At 37.0% G+C, this 27,996-nt stretch overlaps 1 protein-coding gene across 6 annotated transcripts in view; it reads left to right on the top strand.

The window, feature by feature from the left end:
• NTNG1 (netrin G1) overlaps positions 1-27,996 on the top strand; it is a 344,331-nt gene that overhangs the window by 257,345 nt on the left and 58,990 nt on the right. For 3 of the 6 annotated variants that reach the window (XM_030824970.1, XM_030824974.1, XM_030824971.1), the window contains exons 5-7: positions 10,661-10,687; positions 21,558-21,623; positions 24,061-24,120. In XM_030824970.1, the coding sequence (XP_030680830.1) occupies positions 10,661-10,687; positions 21,558-21,623; positions 24,061-24,120 (153 nt within the window). The remainder of the gene's footprint in view (positions 1-10,660; positions 10,688-21,557; positions 21,624-24,060; positions 24,121-27,996) is intronic. The other 3 variants (XM_030824968.1, XM_030824973.1, XM_030824972.1) reach the window with 1 other exon arrangement.

Genomic DNA, 27,996 nt, shown 5'->3' with positions numbered 1-27,996 from the left:
AGTGTCCAAAGGGGTTCAATTCAATATTCCAATCATCAGTATGGCAGAAATTAGAAGAAGGGTTTTAGAAACTATCTGCAGATCTGCAGTGGTCCAGTCTTGCAATGGGAATAACCCCTTTGACTAAATCTCTGACACATCAGACTGTGCTTTAAAGCATCTGAGGATGGAAGTAAGCAATTTAGTAGTTTAGTGCACAGACTCCAGGCTGGAATCCCAGTTTCTCCATTTACTAGCTGTGTGACCTTGAAAAAGTAAGCTAACCTCTCCAACACTGTTTCCCATCTCTAATGTGATGATAATAACAGTTATTACCTCCTGTGGATTTTCAGATGGTTGACTAAGCTAACGCATGTAATGTGTTTAGCCTAACACCTGTCACAAAATAAGCATTCAAAAAATAATTTATTTTTAGTTTGTTTCATAAGACAGTCTTGTCCATTGTTGGACAGTTTTAACTGGTATAAAAGTTACTTCTTATCAAACCTTTTTTTTTTTTTCTTTTTAAGTAGTAAAGGAAGTATATTGACCCTGGCTTTATTTCTTCCCCAGGTTAACCATTATTGACTCCAATTCTTTTTTTTTTCTTTTTTTTTTTTTGAGACAGAGTCTGGCTCTGTCTTCCAGACTGAAGTGCAGTGGCACCATCTCGGCTCACTGCAAGCTCCACCTCCCAGGTTCAAGCCATTCTCCTACCTCAGCCTCCTGAGTAGCTGGGACTATAGGGGCCCGCCACCACGCCCTGCTAATTTTTTTGTATTTTTAGTAGAGACAGGGTTTCACCATGTTGGCCAGAATGGTCTTGAACTCCTGACCTCGTGATCCGCCCACCTCGGCCTCCCAAAGTGATAGGATTACAGGCTTGAGCCACCACGCCCAGCCGACTCCAATTCTTATGCGCTAAAGTTTTCCTGTCCTTTACCTGGTTGCCTGCTCTGGAAGTCCTCTAATTCATTAGTGTAGTACTTCCAGCCCAGCACAGGACCTTCAGCAGTTTTATGATTCTCAATTCATATTGGCTTTTTCTTACACATATGCATACAGGTACACACTCACATGACTCTAGTGGGTACATTACAAGTCAGTTATCTATGAGGGATACTTAGGATATATCATCGCCTAACATAAGAACACAAAAGCTACAACTTCTGGCCCCTCAGAATCAACTTTTCAGGGACCTAGAAATGCCACTCACCCTGGATAATCTCTAGATTTAGCAGAATATCAAGTAGCCAGGATATTTTTCAAATAGGATGATCAGTGTCTGTTCACCTTCACAAGTTTTAACAAAACAACTAGGAGGTCTTAAATTAAATCAGGGAATGACAAGATTTTTCCCCAAGACACTCAGCCCACCACTCAGGGATACCGTAGATGGGACTTTGCTGGGAGTCATTTGGCTTTGGAGGTCCTCTATTCTAGAGCAGTTCAAGACCGCTGTTGTATGAAACATGTAGAGCTAAGCAAAAGTGTGCAGAAGGCCAACATTCTAAAATATAGCCATTCTAAAATATAGTCTGTGAGACACACCACATTTCCCTATGCTTTTCATGACAATAAACTTGACAGAGGCAGAGTAACTTTTGTGATATTTTTATTCATCATGCTTTTATTCAAGACCCAGTGTGTTTTCTTGGACTTTTAAAGCCATGCACATGTATATCAAAATCTTTTCTTTCTTTTTCTACAAAGCTTATGTTTTATAGAAAAGACATTTTTCTTCTCCTTATTGATCTTCATTCTTTTTTGATAGAATTCTATTTTGGATGTCCTTTGAATTTTATTTCTGTCTTCCAAGTAATAGCAATTCTGTCCAACTTCGTGCTTAATTATGATTCTCTTGATTCCCCATTGTCCAGCTCATGAATAAAAGTATTAAATAACTCTTTAAACTCTGATCCCTATGGAATAACACATGTTTTTCTATATATAGATGCTAAAAACTTAATAATCACTATGTAGGAATCATAACTTCAGCAAATATAATATTATACCTATACCTCTCCTTCTCTGGCTATGTTCTATGACCCATAAAAGCACTCCATGGCCAGATACGTCTGAAAAATGCTGTACACTATACTGACTGTTCATATTACATTACTATAGTAGAAACATTTGAAAAGTCCTACAATAAAGCAACCTATTTTACCCAGTGTTTCCCAAACTCATTTGCTTCATGGACCATTCAATAACTTTCTATAAAACACTCTTATGGGGACGTGCTGAGCTAAACAGTTTCTTGCAGCCTAGCCATAGAAATGTCATGGAGATAGACAGAAAACTGAGCTAGTTCAGCTGTATTCAATCTTTTCCTTTTCTCTTACCCACATGGTCTAATATTCTTCAAAGAAAGAAAATCAAATTGGTCTGACTTTGACATTATTTGTTCATAAATCTAACTTGAATTGTTACACAATATCTAGGGGTCCTCTGAGTGATGGAAAGTAATTTGATGATTGTTCTATTATTTTCTCTGGTATCAAGTTTGCATTGACCAATTTATATTTTCCCAGGTGTACACATGTATGTGTCTTTATCCAGACATTTCCTAAGTGCTTTATATACATTAGTCCATTCTAAACTCAAAATAGTCTTACAAGGCAAATACTACTATTTTAATTTTAAACACATGGAATATTGTGATTTCAGAGGAAAAAGATCTTGTTTAAGGTTTGCACAGCTAGAAAGGGTTAAAGGGAAGATTTGAATCCAGGTAGGTCTTGACTCTGAGGACTGCACATTGCACTGTATTGCTGATCAAGTTAAATTTGAGTGACTTTCTCTGTTCTCCACTGGGATTTAGGCTCCATTTCAATGCCTGTTTGAACAAGTCAGTTTTCTCTAAACCTGCCCTCTTCCTTCATCTCTGCCTGTTATTTTTCTACCTTCAAAGATACCCCTTCTATTAGTCTTTTAAATCTCCATGTTCCCGACCCCGCCTGTTCTCAGTCTACAATTTTTTCTTGACATTCTAGCCTATTCTTGTGGTTTTAGATCTTAGTATTGTTGATTTAGTAGTAATCAACCAATTCTAACTTCAATCTTTCTAATAAATTCAGAAAAATTTTTCAGCTGTCAGTAAAGATCTCAAAGTCAATATACTAAATACTAAATTCATTTCTTTCCCCAAAGCATTTTTCTCTTCACTCTATATTGAAATTCTGCTCATTTTTCAAGACTTTTCCTCAATGCCTCATTGAAGCCTACCTAGACTCTCCTATGCAAAATCAATTACTTCTGTCTCTCTCTCAAATATTCATAATGTGTGTAGACTTACAACTGGTCAACTATCTTTAACCGAAATTATTATAATAATGATAGCTACCATTTATTAAATTTACTACAGGCTTTTACACTTCATAAAGTACTTTACGTTCTTTATTGGTTTAAATCCCCACAACATCCCCAGGGGATATGTACTATTATTATCCTCATTTTACAGATAAGGAAATGCAGACACAGAAAGGTTAAGTTGTTCCAAAGTCCCATAGCTAATGTATGACAGAGCAAGATTTAAACTTAGGTCTGTCTCATTATAGGAACTAAAATGTGAGAAATTTAAGAATAGGTCCATGTTTTATTCTTGGTCTTCATCACCATTTGTGGAATATGTTTTTTTTTTTTTTCTGAGATGTAGTTTTGCTCTTGTTGCCCAGGCTGGAGTGCAATGGCACGATCTTGGCTCACTGCAACCTCTGCCTCACAGGTTCAAGCGATTCTCCTGCCTCAGCCTCCCAAGTAGCTGGGATTACAGGTGCCCACCACCACACCTAGCTAATTTTTTGTATTTTTAATAGAGACAGGATTTCACCATGTTGGTCAGGCTGCTCTCGAACTCCTGACCTCAGGTGATCCATCTGCCTCAGCTTCCCAAAGTGCTGGGATTACAGGTGTGAGCCACCACTCCCAGCCCATTTGTGGAATTATTTTTGTGAATGGATAAGTAAACCTAACAGCCCTGTGATGTGCACATGGCTACACTGGCTCCCCATTGATCTTCTTGTATCTCCTGGAATATGTGGCCTTCACAGTTCACCAGTTCCAACACAAGAGTCTTCAATCTCCTACAGGAGAGACGATCTGAGTTCTTGGAGGAACTTTAATGGGAAAAAGTCTCACTGGTGCTCATGGCCAATTGAACCATCTAGATAGCATATTGGATGGCGGGTCTTCACAGGCCTCCCCGAGGGTTATTCACCACCTGGGTGGCTTGACTACCAGCCTTTCAGGCTCAGAACCCTAATTTTGTCAGCGCAGTAAGAGAGATTCTTCCACATATGTGTATGACCAAGCTGTAGGCCCAGTATTGAAAACCAGAATACCAAGTTATTCAGGTACAACCACTGATCTATGGTCTGTGGTCCCTCATCTGACCACATATGATTTGGAATTCAACATCTTTAGGACTTTACAAAGGTAATACAGTGCACATATATTACAACAATACCCACAGCAGAATATTAGGCAACACCACTTAATCCAACATTTTAATATTTCTACAGCAAACATGATTATTCTCAGCAACTGGGATGAAGTAAGACTACAGATAATACCCTCACACCAGTTCAGTACAGTTTTGCCAGCAAGTTAATTCAGATCACAGTAGGTCACATTGCAGGTACATTTTGAAAAAAATTTTAATTTTCATAGTTTTTTTTTTTTTAATTTGAGGGCTGAATAATAAGGATCAGGGCCTGAAATAAATGGAAAGACAGTATAGAACGGTGGCTGTGGGCCTGAATTCTGGTACCTGGACTCTGGGCTCAAGTTTCCTTCCCAACAGACTGAGATGACCTTGGGCAAGTTACTCAGCTTCTATGTGTTTGAGTTTCCTCCATCTGTAAAATCAGCCTGATTATTGACGTCATAGGGTGGTCATAAAAATTAAATGAATTAGTACATGGAAGGCATTTAGACAGTGCCAGCCACGTAGTAAGCAGCAGTGCAATTACCTGCTATAGTCATTATATTTTCCCTGAGACCCAGCACATAAGCAGCAAATTCTCCCCTTGGAGACAGCAGCTATGTAGGGAGATATATTGTGGCCAACTGCCTGTCTATTCAACCATAGTATGAAATAACTGTCATGGTGTTCAGAATATTCAAGTCCTTATGGCCAGTGTATTCTCTTTCCTGTAATTAAGTCTATGTGCAGAGCCAGATAATAATCAGGAGGCTGCTTGGTGAGCATGGGATCAGGAAATTTAAATGACTTGAATGTTAATAACATCAGGCTGAAACATCCTGACCCATCCATCCTGCCTCAGGGTCAGCCCTTTACATGCCAACAGGACACTGAAGGTCTGAAAGTTTGCAGGTTACCACTCCCGCTCTTGAGACCATGCTAGGACGGTACTGTCACCATATGTGTCAGGATGCTCCTTTTATGAGGCTTCCACCTTCTGATTAGCTAGTTCTTCCACTCTTCAGATATGCTAACATGGTAAGTCAGGTTAATGTCACCTCTGTTGAGTCTGCCACACACACTCAGGCCCCAAGCTCTGCTATTGCTATAAGATGACTGTAGCCATTTCTGCTTGGATCATTTATATGATCATTTCACAGCATACTCCTTTGAAGGTGATCTTATTTCCCTCACTTTCAAGTTCCTGAGAGACAACTCACTGCATCTCCTATCAAGAGCAGTTTATACTGGGGGCCAGGACTGGAAGAACATTGGAAGTAATTCCTCTGGAATACAAATGAATCTGCAGAATGTTTTCTTACTCATTATCTGCCTTTTCTTCAACCTGAAGAAGTTTTTTTGGAGTTAGAATTCCTGACGGCTGCATTCTGACTATAAGATCTAGTTACCTACTTGATGGGTTTTTCAAACCATCTATCACAACAGTGGTAATTTTTCCTCTCAATTTGAAGCATGCCAAATCCTTATCCCTTCTGCTTCCTTCCTGGTGAAAAGCCGCTGAATCTTCCATTGATTCTCAAAAGGAGTTATGGCTTTTAGCACTGTATTAATCAGCTTCTGAAGAGGAGGGTATTTATTTTTGAAATCATCATTTTGACTTCCTTAAGCATAACAGTGTACCCTTAAGCTATTTACTTGGTTGGGGGAGTAGTAAACTTATTTAAAAAGAAGAAAACATCACATTATTATACTGTGTAATTCTACTAGGTTCTCACCCCCCTAATTGCAGCAGAATATCTTTAAAACAAACATAAGTGGGAGAAGGAAGGGCTGATTGAGGAAAGAATAATTGCAAGTACCTGCAAGACAAGTGCTTTCTCATTTTTTCAGCATATGGTAGCATAATAACCCTTTGGCTTACTCAACACTTATGTATTTCTGTGGTTGAAGTGACATTTCTATTCTAGAAGAAGTGTTATTATTAAAATAGTACTAATTGCAGAAACTTCTGTTAAAACTCATGCACCGGAGCCGAGTATGGTGGCTCACACCTGGAATCCCAGCACTTTGGGAGGCTGAGGCAGGTGGATCACCTGAGGTCAGCAGTTCAGGACCATCCTGGCCAATACGGCAAAACCCCATCTCTACTAAAACTACAAAAATTAGCCGGACGTGTTGGCATGTGCCTGTAATCCTAGCTACTTGGGAGGCTGAGGCAGGAGAATCGCTTGAACCCAGGAGGCGGAGGTTGCAGTGAGCCAAGATCAAGCCACTGCACTCCAGCCTGGATGACAAAACAAGACTCTGTCAAACACATAAACAAAAACAAAAAAAACCTCATGCATACCTGTGCTTCATTTCCTCTGCACAAATTTAACAATGCCTCACACAGGGACTAGAAATTACATGCTCCGATGTTGACTATAAAGGATGGACTTGGACAAGGCACTTGAATCTCTTTATGCCTCTTCTATAACATGAAAGGGCTGGAGAAGATGATGTCTTAAATCCCTTTCAGCTTTCATTTTTTATTGCTCTTTCTGAATTATCTAGTATCTTTCCTTCCTTCCGTACTTTTTAATTTATCTGTCATCTCTTTATCTTTCCCAAGTATTTTTGAGGTTGTTCCAGAGGTGAATTTAAGCTAATGAAGCTTAAACTTCAGGATCCCTCACTGAACTCCATCTTAATTTATATATATATATATAAAATTTTATATTTTAATGTTAAGTTATTTTTCTTAAAGAGAAGTCACAGAATTGTACACATTTTATGTCCCATAAAGTCTGCACTTGCCCCTGGGTGTGTTAGGAAAAAAGACAAATACAAATAAGAGTATCAAAAAATGGAATTTAAACAGAAGATCCGAGATAAAGAATAGAAAGAAAATAGGCCAAACATTAAATGCTAAACAGTTTCCCCAGCTGAGCATCAAACTGAGCTCTGAGTTTCATGGAAGGCAAAGTGGTAAAAGGAATTTGTATATTGCCTAACTCTTGTTATAAGAATGTTGGATGTGTTCAAAGACAATGTGTATTATTAATATTAACAATTAATATCCATTAATCCTGAACTCTGAGAAATCTCAGTGGAACACTTTATGGGGGATAAAATCACCCTTTGACCAAAAAGTGATGTTTTCACAATGATAGAAACTTTCATGGAAATAAGTAATAAATTTTTGATCCAATATACGTTGAGCAACTTTTATGTCATCAGACATTGTCCCAGGCAGATCCAACAGGTGCAGAAGGGAACAAGACATGGAGCTTGTGCCCTCAGATCTGTCAGGCAAACACATTAAAAAATGCAAAAACAAGTTGATAAATTGATCATGGAGGCCTGTACAAAATGCTATGGGATCACAAAGGAGAGAGTAGCTAACTCACATCAGGTATGTGGAGGAGGAAGGAAATAAATAACTTCTGAGCTCAGTTTCGAAGGTAATAATATTCTTGACATGGTAGTTGTCGTTTCACAGAGAATGTTAAAAAACTGCCAACATGTGCCTAGACAGTTTTCCTAAGCACAATCTGACTCTCATTCCTGTGGATTTTAGACATAGTCACTGTTTGTTGTAAGATGGAATTGCATTCATTGATTCATTCCTCACAAACCCCAAAGACACCCCACCTTTCATGAAATAAATTGTTGCAGTTCATTTCTAGCCCTTTCTGTCTTATCCCCTCGAGCGTTTGAGGAATTTCTCATGGCTTACCTGTAGCCTTTCTAGTGGATTTATGAGTTTATTCAATTCTTTATCTGTATAGAACCACAAACAAGGTATTTGGACATTAAAATAAGAAGCATTAGAAAAAAATAATGATATTTTCAAATATAGTAGTGGACATCCCTTGGTGTTCAGACATTTTCAACTTCAAAGGTCTTTATTCAAATCAGCAGTTTAAAAATCTCTTCTAAGCAATTCCCATTTTACAGCAGAGGAATAGAAAAAATGACTCATCTGGCAGCACCTCAAAAAATTGTAAGCCACAAAATGAGGAACAGCCTGAATTTTAAGCAACCAATGTTAGGTAATAGAAAACATCTTCGTGAGAAAAACAGAAACTCTTAATAGCCTCGCTTGGTGAGGTTTGGAAACTTGGAACAAACGTTGCTCCCCTTCCCTGATATCCCTAAAAGGATGAAAAAATTTCTGCATCTTTCTAAAGTATTCAGCTGCAGCAAATGCTGCATCAAACAGTCTTGCGGGTTTGTTCTTCATTGTATCGTGCCAAACACCCTGAGATCTCTGCCTTGCATAATACCTGGCCTTCTAGCACTATGTAAGTTTGTAAACACATGAAAAGTCTCTTCCTGCCATCCCAAATTCCATTCTCTTTGATGGATTACAACAGGCAAGCAGTGCCTTGCAATGCAGCAGGATTTTCAATCATGGGGAAATTTGGAACTTCTGCAACTGATACTAAAATTATGATGCTGGCATCATATCTCACTCAACAGAGGATTTGCAAAAAAAAAAAAGATTCAGTATCGAGTCACTGTCACACTGCAGCAAAGGTAGTCTACTGAAGTGTCAGGTCAGGAATTCAGCAGTCCTTTGCAGAAATCACGTTCAGCTTGAGATTCATAGGGTAGAATTAAAACATCGACATGGAAATTTGGATTTCTAGTTTTGGTTGATCAGTAATTAAGCTGAAGCACTACAAATTCTGAGCATTTAAAATCAAGATATTTTTGTGTTTCTAATAACTAAAATTAAGACTTCATTCTTTCCAGGGTTTAAAAGAATCAGAGTAAGTCTTAACTTCGTATTCTCTCCTACCCACTAAAAAATAGGAAAAGAGTTTTTGGTTTTAAAGAATACAAAGCTAGAAATCTCCGAGCAAGCTAAAATGATTAGTTAAAATAAAACAAGGGTTGTTGTTCAAAGATAAATACTAAAATAGAACCTTAATGATTTTTACAGTTACCACCTGTTACTATACTTCAATGATGTGAAGAACAAGTCTGAACAACTCATTAACAGCTATCATTTATTGGCCGCATACCATGTGTCAGACATTTTTATGGATTATCTCATTCAATCTTCATGGCAGCCCTATGCAGTAGATCTTATTAGCCCTTTTTCAGATGAGGAAACAGTGCAAAGAAGCTAGCAGACTTGCCTACAATCACCCAGCAAGGCAGTGTAAAGCAGAATTTTCTCTGAGTTCTGTCTGATTTCCATTGCATGCTCTCCTACCCAAATTAGTGGTGAAGATGTAAATCTCTGGCTTTTAATTAACAGCATCTATCGTAATGTTGCTTGGTGAAATGAGCTATAACAGTAATAGTGATCATAGCAAAGACAGACCTAGTACATACTACCTGTCAAGCAATACTCTGAGTGATTTACATCTATCAGTTTATATAACTCTTGCAGCAACCCTAAGAGGTAAAAAACTGAGCTACAGAAGGCATAAGCAACTTGCCCCAAAGTCATGTGGTCAGTGAAAATTTAGGAGTTGGAGTCAAGCATCAGACTCAGAGAGCCTGGCTTCTGAGCCCAGACTATTGGCCACAGCACTATATTGCTGGGTTAGATACAGACTAAATTCGTGTCCACATTTATACCAAGTCCAGCCATATTCTGAAATGGCTTCTCTACCTTAGCACAACTTGTGAATTAAAGTGAAAGCTGAAAAATCGATGAAGTCCGTGATCAATATGCACAACCTAATGTATTCTTGAATTATTCTGCTCAATTAAGTTTCTATTACACAGTTTAATCCACATATCTGACAAGTAAAAGAATAAAAATGATGGTTATATGAAATTAATCAATAAAATGCCAAGTGATTTTCAACAGCTAACACATGCATCTCATAACACATTTTAAAAGGTCTATTGCATATGTGAATATATTTGCACAGGTCCATAGAGTGTATATTTGGTACTCTGTACCCATAACTTAAGCCTGGTTTAATATCTAGTTTGAACCACATACAAATGCTCATTAACCTTATAGGGAACCACAAAATGTTGGATGTCAAAAGGCTTACTTGGACCAGATGCCGAAATGAGTATTAACTTTCCAACTCTGACGAGCCCAGGAGTTCTAGAATGAAATAAAATGGTTTCGATTGCTGGAAATTGTGTGTGTGTGTGTGTGTGTGTGTGTATAATGTGTATATGCATATATATGTACACATGTATTTTGTGTGTGTGCTAATTTCCTAATAGTCTGAATGTTATCAAGTGTCAAGTTTCTAAGATTTTTATATTAAGTTAAAGATGTTATGTACTAATAAATAGCTAACAGCTTTTCTTTATTGTTTTCTTTCTCTCCAGGTATCCCCAGTATTTCCAGTATTGGTAGTAAGTAAAAACAAAAACAAAAACAAAAAAACACCACACCAAGTCTAGGCTAGCTTTGCTTTGTTGTTCAGCTCCTCAGATCTATTTTCCCAGTGTCCATTTCTGATGTAATAGGGTATTTTCTTTGTGAATTGCATTTTTGTGTTGATTTTCTGCACAGATCTGGCAAGAACACAGATAAAATGATTATTTGTGCATAACTCCATGAACATGGCAGTGCTATGACTTTTCTGACTATTAACCAATGAAGGCTACCTAGACTCAGGTGCAATTCCTTAGATAATCATCATCATTTAGCAAAAATATAAGTAGTCCTATTTATCCATACTTAGTAACCAACAAAGAAATTGAACTCTCTCTCTTAGACTGGATTTGGATGTCTAACATAATTTTAAAAAGCAGAAAATGAAAGCCAATGAATGCCTTGGGTATATGCATTGGAACCCAAGAAAAAGTCCATGAAACCAAGGGGAGGGAATTTTGTTAATGCATTAAACTTTAGGTTTTGTGAAGGCCTGAAACAGGCAAGTTTGTGATCAGTAGTCCTTCTGAAGAGATAAAGGAAAAAGAGAATCTGTATATTCATTTCTCCTTCCTAAAATACAATGATCTATGTCTTCTTGACTACTTAGCTTTGAGTTTGATATAGAAAGAGTATTAAAAAATGTGTGAATTTGGGAGTGAGAGTACTAGAAATTCCTTTAATAAATCTTTTAGTATGAATCTAAGCAATTGAAGAGAAACCCCTCTTCAACCATCTATAGAACACTTCTCCAGTATCACTACAAAGAACTTTCTTCCAGCTATCATGGGAGAACCAGGTGTAGCTCCTGCTTCATGTGTAAAATAATGATGCCCTCATGCCAAGCCTGAAATTCATATTAAGAAAATGCCCAGTAACTTTACAGAGCAAAATTTTACATATTTTTTGTATATTGCGCCCTTTATCTCTAATGGCTAAAATCTTTGAACAACTATTAAGTAACTGATCAGAAATAAATTACTGAGGAAGCAAGATTATGCATGGTAAGCGGAGAGAATTTTCACTGTAGTGTCACCCCCTCACAGGCTTGTGTCATAGGTGCTGTGCCAGGCAGGGTGATCGCAGTGTAAATAGCCATTGAATAATTGCGATTCCCAGCATCCATCTAAAAAGCAATACTGTGATAATTTGGATAAAGCAACTTCCTGCTTCTTATAAATGCGCAGTCAGATCTCCCAATTTATAAATCAACCCAGTTTACTTGAGCTTGTGAATAGGCCTGGACACTGATTTGTTAAGCGCTAGATGTGGTAAATGCCATGAAAATTGGCCACTTTGTAAATAGAAGTAGTGTTCACATCCATTTAGAGATACCAGCCTAATGCTACAGCATCCTCTTTGTGATCTTGTTGAAACAGCATCAGTGTTACAAACTTGCAAATGAAAACCTTCAGCTCTAATAGTCTAATTTTTCTGCTTTAGTATCCCCCTTGGCATTTGCCTAACTGTATATATACCCCACAATGTGCTCCTTTCAGGCCTTGACAATTGCATTTGCACGTGCATTTTAGTGCAACAGGGAAGCAAGTAGAAGCAAGCTGACACAGATTATTGAGGCTGCTATAGTGATCTGGCCTGTCGAAAGTTTCAGAAATGGATGGATGGAAAAGTAGTTCTTTGGCGCTGGGGTGTCTTTCTGTTTGGAGTGTCAGTTGTATGTTGCATGGCCCCTCTAACTGTACTGCTCACTCGACATCCCATTCGGCCGCCTCCACCACATCCCCCATATCTGAGCATCAGCAGATGTTGACCTTTTACACACCAAATCAGGAAATTTCTGTTTTGTTTTGTTTTGAAGTCAGTGGTGACCTGAAAGGATGCTTTGTTGTGCCTTTGAAAAAAATATATTAACCTTTATTATCAAGAACTTAGGAAAATTTACTCCTAATAAAAACCCTCTGACTAAAAGTGATATTTTAGACTCTCCCTTCAATATGCCTCTGGATGTTCTGCTTAGAATGCAATGGGTATTTTCTCAGATTTCCAGCAAGCAGGATGTAAGAGCTTCCAGAGGTCACTCAACATCCCACATGACTAACTTACCTGTTGCCTGGCTTTTAAGGTAAAGAGAGTTAAAGTAAAACCATCAAACGTGATTGTATCTTCTAGGCTGCTTTAATGGCATTCGAAAGTTCCTTCTTTGTGGGCTTATAAGGTGCTTGTTGTGTGCACTCGTGGATTCCTTTCCTCTCCAAAGGGCAAGAATTCACACGTAGACGACACTGCCTGTTCCAGAGGGCACGGGAATGGGGTTTTCAAGGTGCAAGCCAGAGAAAAGGAAGCTGTTTGGATATTTAGCTAAGTTATGGGTGTTTGTCAGTGCTTTTTGCATTACCCCAAAGAAGGAATCAATGACTATAATTCCACTAACTATATAGAAAGATACCATTGTAACAGATGTAACACCCATGAGACCCCGATTATCACAGCATAGCTCAAGGAAAATAAATGATGTATATTATCGATGTAGATTATTGATGTATATAACCATCAGTTTACATACGTATTCTGTATACACAGTGATTAAAGGTTTTGGAGCCCTAATAAATTTCAGTATAGATCTCAAAATGCCAATGCCTGTATTAAGGTTCAAATGCATGGACAGAGTGGTCATCCTTTCCAATCATCTGCTAAAAATGTTTTTGAAACAAATTTCCCATTAAGGTCATTCGTACCTGCTGTTGTCTATCTGTTAACCAGTAGGTTTCCCAATAATCCTAAGGATACTTGACTTAGAACTCAGTCATTCTGATCTGCTTTGGCCATGGCTGAAAAAATGCTGGTGATATTGTCAGCAATTAATGAATCCCAAAATAAATCTGTAGCCTTTGAGCCTTATGATCTATGTTTTCACTTTACCTGATGTGGTAGGAATTCCTTCAGACTGCATTTTTTAATGAAGTGTATTATGCACTTATAAGTAAAATTCATGATTTTATCCAAGTGAATATTTGTTGCTGCTGATAATCCAAAGTAATAGTTGGCTTGGTGTGGGTGTTTTTGTTCAAGTGATAAACTGATCATTACCTTCTAATATATATCATCTGATCTTTGGTCCTGAAAACCAAATGATTACACAAATTATGTTAAACATTATATTATAAAGAGCATAATTAGACCAGCAAGAATTGGCCTAATATGCAAATACATTTGTGTGGGTAATTATCACATCTTACAAAAGCGAATGACAGATGAGTCAGAGGTTGAAGTTAAACTATCCACAAAACAAAGATCACATCAAGGAAGACCATTTTGAACTCTTGGAGTTTTGAAATAAATGGAATTTTTTAAATAATACAAACAAAAGAAAAGAGAGATGTAAACATTTTGTGAACCTGACTCTAGATTATTTCCTTAAATTACTTTCAAATGACTGACATGATGTTATATGAAGCATAGAATACTGAGGAAGGTGTTTGGCTATCCCTGTCCTGTCCCCCACCCCTAACTTATTCAATTTAAAACAACAGTTCACTTAAGGGAAATAGCTAATTGTCCTGTTTTATCTTATAATAAGCAGTGTCTTCATCACAGAGTTAAAAATTCATCTCTAATTTGATTTAATTGGCAAGACCATTAAACAAGGGAAGTGCTACCTGCAGGGATCTATCAGCCTGTTGAGGAAGCCCAGAGATGTTTTCATACTTGAAAACATTTTATGCCAGTTGGAGACCTTGTAAAATTGTTTTCCATACAGCATCCAAATATTTTTGTGCAGTCCTGATTTATTGTAGAAACCTGGATAGTGAAGAAAATAACAAGGTTAATCATTTTCCCACCCAAGAGTTATTAATAATAGCATTCATGTTATACAGAGAGCTGCAGTGTTTGTTTGGGTTTTTTTTCCCCTTTGCTTTAATACTTCTAAATCCCCCAAATAAAAGTTTCATTTGAACAGCCCTTTAACTAATTAGGTTTTATGTAATGAGGAAAAAATTATCAGGCTAGTGTAACAATAGGCAAATTGCATGGTGTGCTACATTAATTTTGAACTGTTTGCTGATGTTCTAGAAGGAAAGCTAAGGTCCCAGATGAAACGCCTTTGGGACTATCATGTACCCAGTATCCTCATCACAGAACCATTTCATATTTGTGTAACTAGCATTTCACATTCATGAAATCTTGTGGTTGTCCTAAAATTGAATGAACATTAGGACATAGCTGCCTCTTTAATCCTGAAGAACAAATCGAATATTCCAATGGAGAAGCTGAAATAATCTCCTACTTAAATTTTTTAAAATCCAATAAGTTTACCAATCTTTATTGACAACAATTGCCCACCTTGAGCAAATTAACTTTATCATGTATTAGCATTTTCCCAGGTGACTTTACAATGTCAAGCCACGTCTTTTTTTTTTTTTTTTAAGTGTGAGCTGATATCTCTGCCTTTGCCAGTTATCTCTGTGGGGTCAGGAAATTCCTAACTTAAGGAAAAACTTGCCAAGATCTCCAAAAGGTTTCATTTGATGAAACTTTAGTCATGTTAACTATGAATTCCTGTACTGTGCCAATTACTTCAAGGATGTGAGTATTAACTGAAGTCTTCTTGGACTACCAATGGAGAGCTGTCCAACTAACCACGCCACTGCCTAGGAAAAGTAATTGTAGGGAGGTATTCCCACATGTCTACAGAATTCTATTTTACAAATGGTGAATCTGAGGTTTAGAGTGGCCACATAACTTGCCCAATGCAGTACAACCAGGAATGCCTATCTGGCTGCAAAGGCTACACTCATAACATTATACCAAGTGGAAGAGATTAGAAAAGAAAAATTCTAGATTGACTCCTACCCTAGACTTTTTCCAATCCATTACACTGTGCCTTAGAAGACCTGTTGATCCCTAATTGACCCATTCTATGCAGGGAACTGTAGAGTCCTGGAGAAAAATCAGGGTTCATTTCTGGATTCCTTATTGTGTTGTCAGCTGGAGAACTTACAAGCATGGTGTCTGAGGACAGGGATGGAGGACTGTGACCTCCCCCTTTCAAAATATACTATTCCTCTACCACCAAACATCCTCAATATATTGAGGAAGAGGGAAAATGTATAGATGTCAGATACTTTATGGAACATGAAACAGTTCGTGAAATTAGCTATGCAAATTGTGAAGCATGCTTATGCCTACTCTGTGACAGTAAACCAAAAATTTTTCTTCATCAAGATAGTTGCTTATAACAAAATAAAATTCGATATGCCATCTCAAGGAGAACTCTACCAATATCACACTAAACTCTGTTTTCCCCATCTGTTTAATGATGGTGTGTTTCTGATAGTAGGTAGTTGCTGCGAAGATGGTAAGATTACCTCCAAGGCTCTGGGGATTTCTCCTGTAGAACTTTAGAGTTTCCTGTGGATTTCTTTTCTTTTCTGTTTTTTTGGTTTTGTTTTGTTTTGCTTTGTTCGTTTTTTTTTTTTTTTTTTTTCTGGGATGGAGTCTCACTCTGTCACCCAGGCTGGAGTGCAGTGACACAATCTCAGCTTACTGCAAGCTCCGCCTCCTGGGTTCACACCATTCTCCCACCTCAGCCTCCCGAATAGCTGGGACTACAGGCTCCTGCCACCATGCACGGCTAATTTTGTTTTTGGATTTTTAGTAGAGACGGGGTCTCACCATATTAGCCAGGATGGTCCTGTGGATTTCTTTCTGGGCATCAATAATGCTATTTCCATCCCAAATGCGGTGTGTGCTTAAAATTTTTTTTCAAATAAAAAAATGCTATTTCCAGATTTCCTGAGGAATGACAGCAGTGACTGTATAAACCCAAAGGGACCTTGTAATTTTATCTCCACCAGATATTTTCCTCATATGCCAGGGAAGAAGAATGTTTAAGGAAGGTTCACTAACATCCTTTCAGCAGTGGCATATCATATCATGGTGGTACCCTATTTCTCACAGGTTGCCATATTTTAGAACCAAAAATTATGTAAGCATTAGTGTTGTTAGGAAACTTAATAAAAAAGCAACTCATCCACCTCACCATTTTCAGACCAGGCAGCCAAGTCTTAAATGAATTCCCTAAAGCATCTAAATAATGACAGAGCCAGAATTCCAGCTCAATGTCCAATTTCCAAACTAGGACTTTTTTCATTCTACCATGACATTAGAATTAACCTTCTCATTTATATAAATTAAACTAAAATATGAGATATTACATGGTAGACAATACTAGAAAAAAATCAGAAAACTTTCTCCTTGATGGCAAAGTTACATTTTACAATGTTCTTAAAGGCCATCCACAAAGTGACTTGAAAGCTGCTCAGTAGATGCCATGTGTGATAGAAGACAACTTAATATTCTAAAGCAACTCTACCTCTAAAGCTTTCTTGATATAAATAAACTGTCTTTAGTTTTCTGTTTCAAGCTTGCTTTGCAGCTTGACTCACTGGGACGTCAGCACTAGACAGTCAGGTTTAGCAATTCTATCATAGTTTTCTTCAACTTACAATGCAGTGAGCTTTCCTTGGGTGCAGAAGAGGAAAATATTTCCTTCCAGAGTCTAATTTTTGTAGCCAAAATCTCAATTTTTCTCATTCATGAAAATTGATTTCAAGTGTGACCACTAAATTGTCATGTAAACAGTTTGGGGGTGGGTTCTTAAAAAAAATTGGAGAAACTACCTATTTTGATTCATATTCTAAGCTGATGTAGTTCTAAACCAAAAGAAATTTAGGAATTACCATTTTCAGATTAAAGGTTAAAAATCAAATATTGTCCACAGTATTACAAAATAATTTGTATTGCCTTCTGAATAATAGTAATTGATAGAGGCCCTAGAATTGGATTATTCTCTAAAGTAAGCTATATCTTAAGAGATCTTTTTAACTTATCAGATCAATTGGTTTAAGAACAATACTGAAAAAAATAGGGGAAGACATTATTTTCCTACTTCGAGTCAGAAACTGTTTATAGTACAGCAATCTGATTTTTATTTACAATAGCAACCACTCATAGAATGAGCTAACATTTACTGAATGCTCACTACGATGCCAAGCAAATATTAACTCTTTCTGTCCTGACAACAATGAGTAGCAGAGAGTGTCATTATCTATTCCATTTTGCAGATGAGAAAAGCTAGGCACAAAGAAGTTAAGGAATTGTCCAAGTTGTGGAACTGGACTTTTAACCCAGCCTGAGCTCTATTTACATGCACCATATCTTAAATAAATTTAGCCTAAATAGATTATTTTCTAGGCTTCCCACAGATACAATCTGAAAATTCAGACTAATAATAGCAACTGAAAGGCATTTCAGATATTTTATTTTTTAAAGGAGGCAGTTGTGGAATAAGTGATTTTGGTCTCCATACTACATATGTAGACATAGTCTTCGGAGCCTGATCAGGCAGATCCTCAAGACAAATTCAGTCAATTTTCCCAAAGGTATGGAACCAGGATCCTTAAGAAGAAGTGGTTTCCATAAAAAGCTATTCTTGAATGATTTGTCATTTACAAGCATATCGTGATCCTTGCCCTCACCCTTATAATAATTTCTCAATTCAGTTTGGGTTTAACCAACAGTTAAAAGGTCCATAGTCAAGGCATGTAGGGATAATTTCCTCATCGCACAAGGAATTCTTAATCCACTAGATTCTCCAGATGGCATATGCCTCATATATACAGGCATCACCCTTCCATAAACTTTACTATGATGCTGCTAGGCCATGAGAAAACCACTGGAGTGATGAAAATTGTCAGCTGAGAGAAACCTTAGAAATCTCTTATCTGGCATTCCTGTTTTACAGATAAGGAAAGTAAAATCCGGAAAAATTAACAGCCAGATAGCTCCTCAGTGGCGAAACAGGGATCAGACCTCTCATCTTCTGAATCCCAGTGCCCTTTGCCTTGTAACAAAACACCACTCTGAGACATTCATATTGACCCAAAGATTTTCCCTAGTTGATTTGTGGGGAAAAAAATGAAATTAATACATTCTACAACAGTTCATACAAAAAAGCAATACAAATATTGTTGATGTATTATAATTTGTTTCCATTGCTAAGAATTTTTCTCACTAAGAATTCTCAGAAGCTTCATGTTCTACAAAAACTTTCATTGGAATTGGATGTGATAAGATGGAATTGCTCTCAGACATGCTGTTAAAGTAGCCTCTAATATGCTTAATTTACTTCTGGGAATTAAATGTTAGTAATATTTGTTGAGCATTTACTACATGCTAAGGTATTAGAATAAAAAGTAAAATTACTCAGACAGTAATTGGCTAATTTTAAGTTGTTTTCTTACTCGGCCTTGCAATTATAAAACAAAATACATTTAAAAAATTAAGATGAGATATTAACTTAAAAAGTCTCTTGATGGCCAAATGTTAAATGTATATGTGCAGTCAGTAACACACTATAGGAGTTTAGAGGCCACAAATTTCAATATCCATTTTTACAGGATAACATTTTTCCTCCCAAGGAAAATGCAGAGCACATAAAATTTTGTCCCACTGAAGATATGTATGGATTTGATCAGGATTTTCATATGATGGCTGCTGGTGGTTCTGAGTTTTAGTAGTTTAAGGAGGTTAGTCATTCTACATAATGAAAATTATTTGAAAAAAATAAAAGTCGAATTATATTCCTAGGCAAACACAAAGGCTTCCCCAGCCCAAGAAAATATTTTAGGTACACAATACAGAAGACAATTATATTCTCAGTAAGAACAGATTGTAAGTGAGGTGTCTATCTTGATAAGTCCCTACAGGTCAAGAAGTCTCAGCAATTTAAAGTAGAATGGCCTACATTAATTTTTTAAATACATATAAGAAGATCCATAAACTGGAACCTCAGCATCCTGGGGGAAAAAAAATCATAAAACACTAAGAAAGGAGTTATACTAAAATACAGGCACAGACAAATATTTAAAATATTAGTATATGAAATAAAGTTTAATTTATAGTGTTATTTTTCAGAACTCATTTCTAAAATTGATTTAACATAAAATTATTATCTTTACTTAAATTTCTTGGCAAAGCTCAATAACAAAATAATAAATCATACCAGTACTTGCATTTAATCAAGACAAACAAGTCACTACTTAACATTAAGCTTGCAAACATCACCCTCACTTATGACTTATGTTTGTCTCTGTACAGAAGAAGATGGAGAGAGCTAGTTCACCAAACTAAGATTGTCTTAATCTGATACTAATAATACAAATACATTTTTATATAAAACCACACCAATACATTGAAAGCTTATGAAATAAAACAATTTCTGGGAATACAGACAATATTAATTTCCTCAAAACACAAATTTATAGTTTTTCAAAGCTGATCATCACAGATCAAGTAGGCTTGTCCTATTAATTCAATATCTACCATTCAATGTCTACCCATCATCAAAATGCTCAAGTGAAAAGCAACATTCAGTCAATTGACTTACGTATTTTGCCTGCATGTTACCAAATATTTATTTATTTAATAACACCTGTGTACAGATGTGGAAAATTATTACATTCTTTCTTCATTCATAAATTTTCATAGATATCATCAAGATTGCCTTTGCCTTTGTGGATATATGTATGAGAACAGAGAGAAACAGAGCAACAGTTCTGTTGGCTCTGTCAGATCAGCTTTCCTAACAAATATTTAAAAAAGCAAAGTTATAGTGCAAGTCTCTTGTCTTGGAAGAATGCACTATAATCTAATTATGGAGGAAACAACATGATAATACCTGTTTACAGTAGCATAGCCACTTGATATCTATTTCTCAATTATCAGATATTTACTGAAGCCCTCTGCAAGGCTTTGCCCTTCTTCAAAGAGATCCAATCCAATTAGAGAGATGAGAAATTGACCTATAAAATTTTAACTGGCAATATTAAAACTCATGCCTGTCCACATATCAGTGAGAAAACAGGAGCACTGAAAATAACAGGTTACAGAAATTTAGAGCCAAGAGCCATCCTTATGGACCTAGGTGGTAACAAAGGACAACACAAGAGATGTGGTTTTGAGACTGGACTCAATAGATGGTAGGATTTTCGTCATAAAATAGCTCCTTTAATAGTCATGCCCTATGCACCTTCACAAAAATAGTTTAAAAATATTAAATCCTAGCCTGGCTGTTCTGCCTTCCATAACTGGAAGACACAAATAATACCGAGACATAAATAATACCAATTCTTAAATTAATTAATGCTTTTATTTATTTCTGCATTGGAACCAATAAATCTAGAAACATATTTTGAGGTAAAGGCATCATGAAAACATATATACACCCATACATACGAACCTTAGATACAACTGGAAGCATCTTGGACCTTTCTCCGTAAGCCAAAATCACCAGTTATCCCTCTTTCCTTTTCTGAGAAACTACACATATAAAAATAGGAAATATATCCACTCCTTTTCAGAGATAATGGCTCACACTTAAAACATGCCCCGAAGAATCTATCACGAAAGACGAATGCAACAAGTTCATATCTGTAAATATAAATTGAGGAGAATGGAATCCTCAAGTGAGAAATTATTTCTTTAGTGTTATCTTCTAGTTTCAGGCACCAGCTTTACATAATAGTTTGGATTGCTGAAGTCCTTATTTGTATTTTTTTGTGTGTGTAAGAACACTCTACCTTATTTTAAAAGTAAATGTGTAGCTTTGGTAGGGAAGTAGCTATATATTTAATGTCCATTCAATGTTTTGGGAATCATCAATTGCTTGCTCTTGTTTGATGTGGGAGTCATGTTTTGTTTAAGTGCATCACAGCCAAGTTAAAGAGCAGATGTGTGGTTTGTGTCTTTATCCATATAATTTTCTGTTTAGACCAAATGACATTATAGCTGAAAATAACATACCCTGATTTTTCCTGATGCATGCAGATCCTTCAAAGTTTAATAGGATATGGCCGAATATTTCTTCCCTTGAGGTTTCTAACCCAAAACAAGGTAGGAGCATGTAAAATTCCTACTGACATAAAATCCCACATGTTTGGGGGAAAATCCTATATGCCATTTTTAGCACAAAATAAGAGCATTGTCATGAATGCTATGTCTTTGAAAAAATCTTAATTCAATCTTTTTTTCTAATACGAAGAGTATCCCAAAAATACTAGAGTGAAAGATGAAGGGGAAAATTAGATGGCATGGAAGTTAAAAAGCCCTTTACCAGATTACATTGAAGGTCAGTCAGTCCCAAGAGAAGTCTAGACTTCTGTTACCACCACAGTGTGGAGGACAAACAAAACTTTAAAATGTGTGGGTGGCACAGTTATCCTTTCAATGTCTTCCTCTTATTTTTAAGTCAACCAACCGGTACCTCAGTTGTACTGAGGGTCTGGGAAAGTACATAGAGGTAGTATTGTGACACCTGACAGATCTGTTTTCTCTGACTATTGCTCCATATTGACTTGCAAAAATTTGGAGCAATCTGTCTCTTTCCCTTCCTCCTTTTTCCTCTCTTCCTGCCTCCCTTTAGCCTCTCTCACGCACTCTTTCTCACTCCCTGTCTCCTCTCTCCCTCTCCCCCCACCTCCTCCCTCCTCTCTCTCTCTCTCTCTCTCTCTCTGTCTTTCACATCACAGTAAATTTTCCTTGTTGGAACTTTTCCTTTTATCTTCTTTATCAATTAACATTCATGTGTTCCAGCATTTAGAGCAATCTGTTCTCTTTCTGTCCTTAGAGCAGTAATTATTTTCTGACTCCTAATGTCAAAGAAGAAAAAGAAAAAAAAGAAAAAAGAAAACAACACTGATAGACAGAAATGTGATTACACAGGAAGAAAGAAAACTTTTAAAGCCTGAGCAATAAACTTCATAAGCTGCAGTGTAATGTTAAATTCATATTGACACCTAGCCTATAGGTATATATAGTCATGTATAAATAGGAATTTATTTTAATATAATATTGTATTATTTTGCCTTCTTCTTTCTTCAAAAAAAAAAAAGGCACATCTTTGGCTTCCACCTTCCTTAGTTATATACAGGATGTTCCTTTTAAACTCTAATGAATACAGATGGAAAAGGAAATGAGCAAAAGGAGGAACCAGGAAATAGCTGCTAAGCAAAACAAAATATATTAGCAATTTGTTGAGAAGTCAAATTGGAAGGGCTGCATTTTCAGTCCTTGATCAGAATGATGAAATCTAGACTGTCCTAGATACATATATTACTAGCAAATAGAATTATCTTAATCATCTGCTCCAAATGAATTTTTTCAAGTTTCTGCATACATATATGAAAGAAGAAATACAGATCAAGCTTGCCCCTATTAGTATAATTCTAGGAGGATTCAGAAGAGGTTTAGTGGCTTTATTCCTTGGCAAGTTCAATGACAGCATCTTCAGTGAAATGTCACTCAGTATTACCTATTGAATTTCATAGTTCACAAATTATACAACACAGGCTCTAAGACAACACTTCTCCACAGTGAGTTTTGAGCTGAACAAGATTATGCATTGTCTAAAACCTGAAATAGGCCCGTTTAATTATTTTGCTGTGTTGTCTGTGAGAGTCACAGGACAAAACACTTTCAGAAATATCATTATGTAATACCAGTTGCACTTTCTTAGAATGTGGATAACGAGTTCAAATGAATCTATTGAGAAGCAGCACAGTTGAGCAAAGTGCTTAAATTTTGAAATTTTAGCAAAAGGTACACTTTGTAGCAGAGCCCAGTTCTATGCAGCTATAATTTATCTTGTCAGCATCTGCAAAGAACATCAGGCTGTATTCTGTTTTGGCTATTTTCACAAGCAACTCTTCATGAATAATTGGAAAAGAAATGGCAGGCAAACATAGAGAGAAATCCCCTGCCATTAACAAGCTGATATCATCAAAAAGGTAATAAATGCTGAGAAGACTACAACTTTTAAAGGTATACTTGTTCAAGGTGACTCTGAGATAGGCCCAAATGCTGCTGAATGGCTGACTATTGGGACTGTTCTAGGATGCTTGATTAGTTCAACAAAAATAGTCTAAATGGTGTATATGTCGAATAGTTTATCATGACACAGAATGTCATGGTGAACCCAGGCAATGATAATGCCAACTGACAACACAACTCCTATTTTAAAAGATTGACAGTAGGGGATCCTACTATCCATATTGTTATGGGAACAATCCTTGCTTCACTGGATTCTTGATTTAAATGGTAATGATTTTTCCCTCTGAAAAGAAAACTTCTAAACTGTATTACTGACAATGTTGAACCATTTCCAGCCAAATACAAGCCTTACTTTGTGACTGAAACAAACTCCCAGAAACAACAGATACAAATAGTCTCTTAATTTAGGGCTACTTTTCAAGTGGGTTGGTGATAAGTTATTACAGTTTGAACGTTTCACTATTGTTTCTAATTTACTGTTCATTCTTTTAAACCTATCCAGTTGCTCCCAAATTAGCTTTGTCAACAGTTTCTTCTGTTCAAGTTGCAAACCACAAGAGAGGTAGGAATTCTTGGATTCATACAGTGATTTCATGGTGTTATGTGTTGTGAAACATTGCACTGTATGAATCTGGAATATCTGTGAAGTGTACCCATCAGCTTATTGGTGAGGCATGTTGACTGATATCAATCAATGCATCGAATAGTACTGAGAATCATCTGTAAGAAAAAAAAAATGCTTCACTCAGAAACTTGACTGCAATTAAAAATGCTCCATTTGTTTTCTGAAAGATTCATGTGTGAATAAGAATTATAATGGTTGAGGTTCCTGTTTAGAACATGAATGTTAGAGCACTATCATGGATACTCACTTGCATTGAAAATAAGGAAACCCACTTATAGTGAGTTTCAAGGATGCTTTTCATGAGACCAGAATGGCAGGTTCCCTGTATGGTGCCCATTTCACTTTGTGACAAATGAAACACCTTGGAATTTATGCTTCCAAAAAATTGTTTTGAATAACTTTGAAAAACACAAGTGAAGATCTGCACTGGATTAAGTGTTGCTTAGGATCCAAAAATAATAGTTATATTACTTTCTTTAAATGAAAGTGAGCAGCATCTCATCTGTGACTCATGAATGGCCCATTCCAGCTAGCATCTGTCATTCACAGAATGAAGATTTTTCAGGAAACATGAAGACTTCTGTTTTAATTTCACCATTTTTTCTTTAAATGTCCTGTGTAACAGGTGTGTCTTGTTTTCCACCCTTGACTGTTGGGCATATGTCACGTTTTGGTTTTGTTTTTTGTTTTTTCATAAAACACCTCTTACAAAGAAATACATTTATTAATAAAATCTGAACTTAGTTTGACCCATTTGGTGAAAATGACCATAATGTTTTCCTATTCCTTATTGAATTTAGTCATTTCCTAGATTTTAATCAATGTTGAATTTGTCCTTCTGTGGCATATAGAGAAAAAGTGGAAACTGGTCAGGAAATGGGAAAAGGGAAACCAAGAGTATTTAAACCATATGTCAAAATTTTCTCAAATGTGCTTTTAACCATGGAACATAGAAGATGCCAATTTGGGTTGAGGGGAACCCAATTAGGTTTGAAATTTTGGGAAATAAGTCCTGTATGAGAAGAACAGATGCAGGCTCAGAGGGTTACACATCGATTTGGGTATGTGGTGTGTCATATAGGCAGTCACTGAAGCCACCATAGGGATGCCATATGGAAAGAGACAAAGGAGGTGAAGGAGAAAGGAAGGAAAAAGCACGTACAAAGTTCATCTCTCTTCTGTCATGTCAAGCGTGCTGGATATACAAGAGGCCTCTGAACCTGGAATTTGAACTTGCATCTCTAGTTTCTTGAGGACACAGCACCAATGAGGTCCAGACACATTCCTGGGGGCAGGGAGAAGCTACCCAATGAGGTAGACTTACCAGAGACAAATTCACATCATCGTCAAATGATATGTGTGGAAGAGCTTCAACAGCTATGTAAGGATGCAAGACAGGGTGGTGAGTGGGGAAAAGACAAAGAAAATGCTAGAGGCTCTTAATTCCCAGAATCACTCCATTTAATGCAGTGAAGGGAAAATTCTTTTTAGAGTTCCAATTCCTTCACCTTTGAGGTCTTTTTCTCAAATTCTTTCTTTTTGAATGTCTAAAGTGAATTTTAATCAGCTCTGGATTTGAATTAGCTTTCCTCATTTGGCCAAAAAAAAAAAAATCTACCTGTTCTAATTGTGCCACATTCATTGTATTTTATGTTATATTTACAGAGACAATTTACTAATGTAATTATAGGCAACATGGGAAACAGTAAGAACGAGGGTGCAAAAGAGAAATTGAATCCCCTCCTCTTAGTAACATTCTTTTTCTTTCATTCTCTGTGTCCAACCTCTTGATTTCCTGGAAATCTTATCTGCCCAGGTCTTCCCTAGCCAGCGTCGGTCAAAAGGAACCTTTTAAACCTTAGAGGAGACTCGGTCCTTTCCTTATCTAGAAAGTCAACTTTGAACCCTTCCCCTTGTAAAACACCTCTAGCCTTCATTGCTCTTAACTGTCTAGGTACTAAGTACTTTATCACAACTGCCTTCTATGTTTCAATATATCATATATATTACACATATATAGTATTTTTTCTATCTTCCCACTAGAACAATAGTACTCAATGGGGATGTGGGTGGATTTTGCCCCCCAGGGGACATTTGGCAATGTCTGGAGAAATTTTTGTTTTTCACAGTTTGGGGGTTGCTACCGCATCTAGTCATCTAATCCGTAGAGGGCCCAGAGATGCATCAGAAAAGCCTACAATACACAGGACAGCCCCATACAACAAAGTTGTTTGGCCCAAAATGGGAATCGTACCAAGGTTGAGAAATCCCACACTAGACTGAAGGCCTGGACCTCATTCCCTTTGTCTTCCGGTACATGATGGTTGTACGTAGTACAGGGTAGTTCTCAATAAATACGTGTTGCCAATGCTTGCCATGCCACATTGTGTATACATACAGCTAAAGACCCCCTTTAGCTTTGCTTATACAACAGTAATAAAAGTTGTCTGAAATGCAATTTGACATTAAAAACTACATAAAACCACAGCAATTTTCAGAAACCTGCTTTTTCTCTGCCTAAGCTTATCTGTTAATAGACATGTGGTGAACTCTCAGCTAAAATAATCACTAACTTAGCGGTAGCTTGTTCTGTGGCTATTGTTTTTCTAAACTCCTTAATATATAGGACATAGCCAGATTCTCTTCAGGAATTCAAATGATGAAGGAATGAATTAAACATAACTTTTCTCTGTATCTTCCTCTGTTCCCCAAAGGAAGGGGTCTCAGGATCATCATTCATTCATTCATTTGACAATATTTTTTTCAGTGCTTAGTGTATGCCAGGCAATATCTTAAGTTCTGTAGTTATAATTGTGCACAACACAGACACAGTCTGCCCTTGAATATTTACATTCAACTAGAGGCAGAGAAATTATTTTTGCATAATACTTTTTGAATATTATAAATTCTATGAAAAAATATAAACAAGATTAGGAAATTGAGGGATTAGGGAATGTGGGTGGGGGCTATTATCTCAGATTAAATGGTCAGAGAATTTTCTTTGAGAAGATATTTTAAAAAGAAGTGGGGAAGCAAATAATGGGGGTATTCCAGACCAGCAAGTGCAAAGGCCCTGGGAAGTGCTTGGTGTGCTTGAAGAGCAACATGGAGGCACTGTGCCATGAATTAGGAGGAGAGAGCTAGCAATGAGCCCCCAGGGAGGACAGGGGCCAGGTCACTAGAGAATGAATGAACTCCTCTTTTATTCTGAATAAGATGTGAAGTCATTAGGATGATGAGCAGAGGAATGTCATGACCTCACTAAAGTTTTGAAAGAGTCACTCTGTCTGCTGTGTAGAGATGACATTATCACAAGGGTTGAGGCCAGAAGAACAGTTTGGGGACGATGGCAGTAATCCAAGTAAGGGCTGATGATGCATCTGAGGAAAAGGTGGTAGAGATGGTGAGAGGTGGAAGCTAAGCAGTTGGAGGAATGGAGTAGTCATTTACTGCGACAGGGCAGCCTGAGTGAGTAGCAAGTTTAGGAAGGCAACCCAAGAGCTCAGCTTTGAGCAAGTTAAAGTTGAAATGTTTATAAAACGTCCAAGTGGAAATTCTAGGAAGGCAGTGGCACACGATGGATGACTCTGAAGGGAGTCTCACTAATTAACTGGGGAGTCAGTCCACCCTGGAAATAACTATTTTGGAATGGCCCGCATATAGACCATGGGGTTGGGTAAAAATCATCTGGAGTGAATGTAGAGAACAAAGAGGTCCAAGGATTAAACCTTGAGACATTTGAGGAGATGAGGACAAGAAGCAAAAGAGAGAAAAAAGCAATGATGGGTAGGGAAGAAGGAGAATCAGGAGAAT

This window comes from Nomascus leucogenys, chromosome 12 (assembly GCF_006542625.1).
Source record: "Nomascus leucogenys isolate Asia chromosome 12, Asia_NLE_v1, whole genome shotgun sequence".
NCBI lineage: Eukaryota > Metazoa > Chordata > Mammalia > Primates > Hylobatidae > Nomascus > Nomascus leucogenys.
This window is presented reverse-complemented; position numbering and strand designations above follow the sequence as displayed.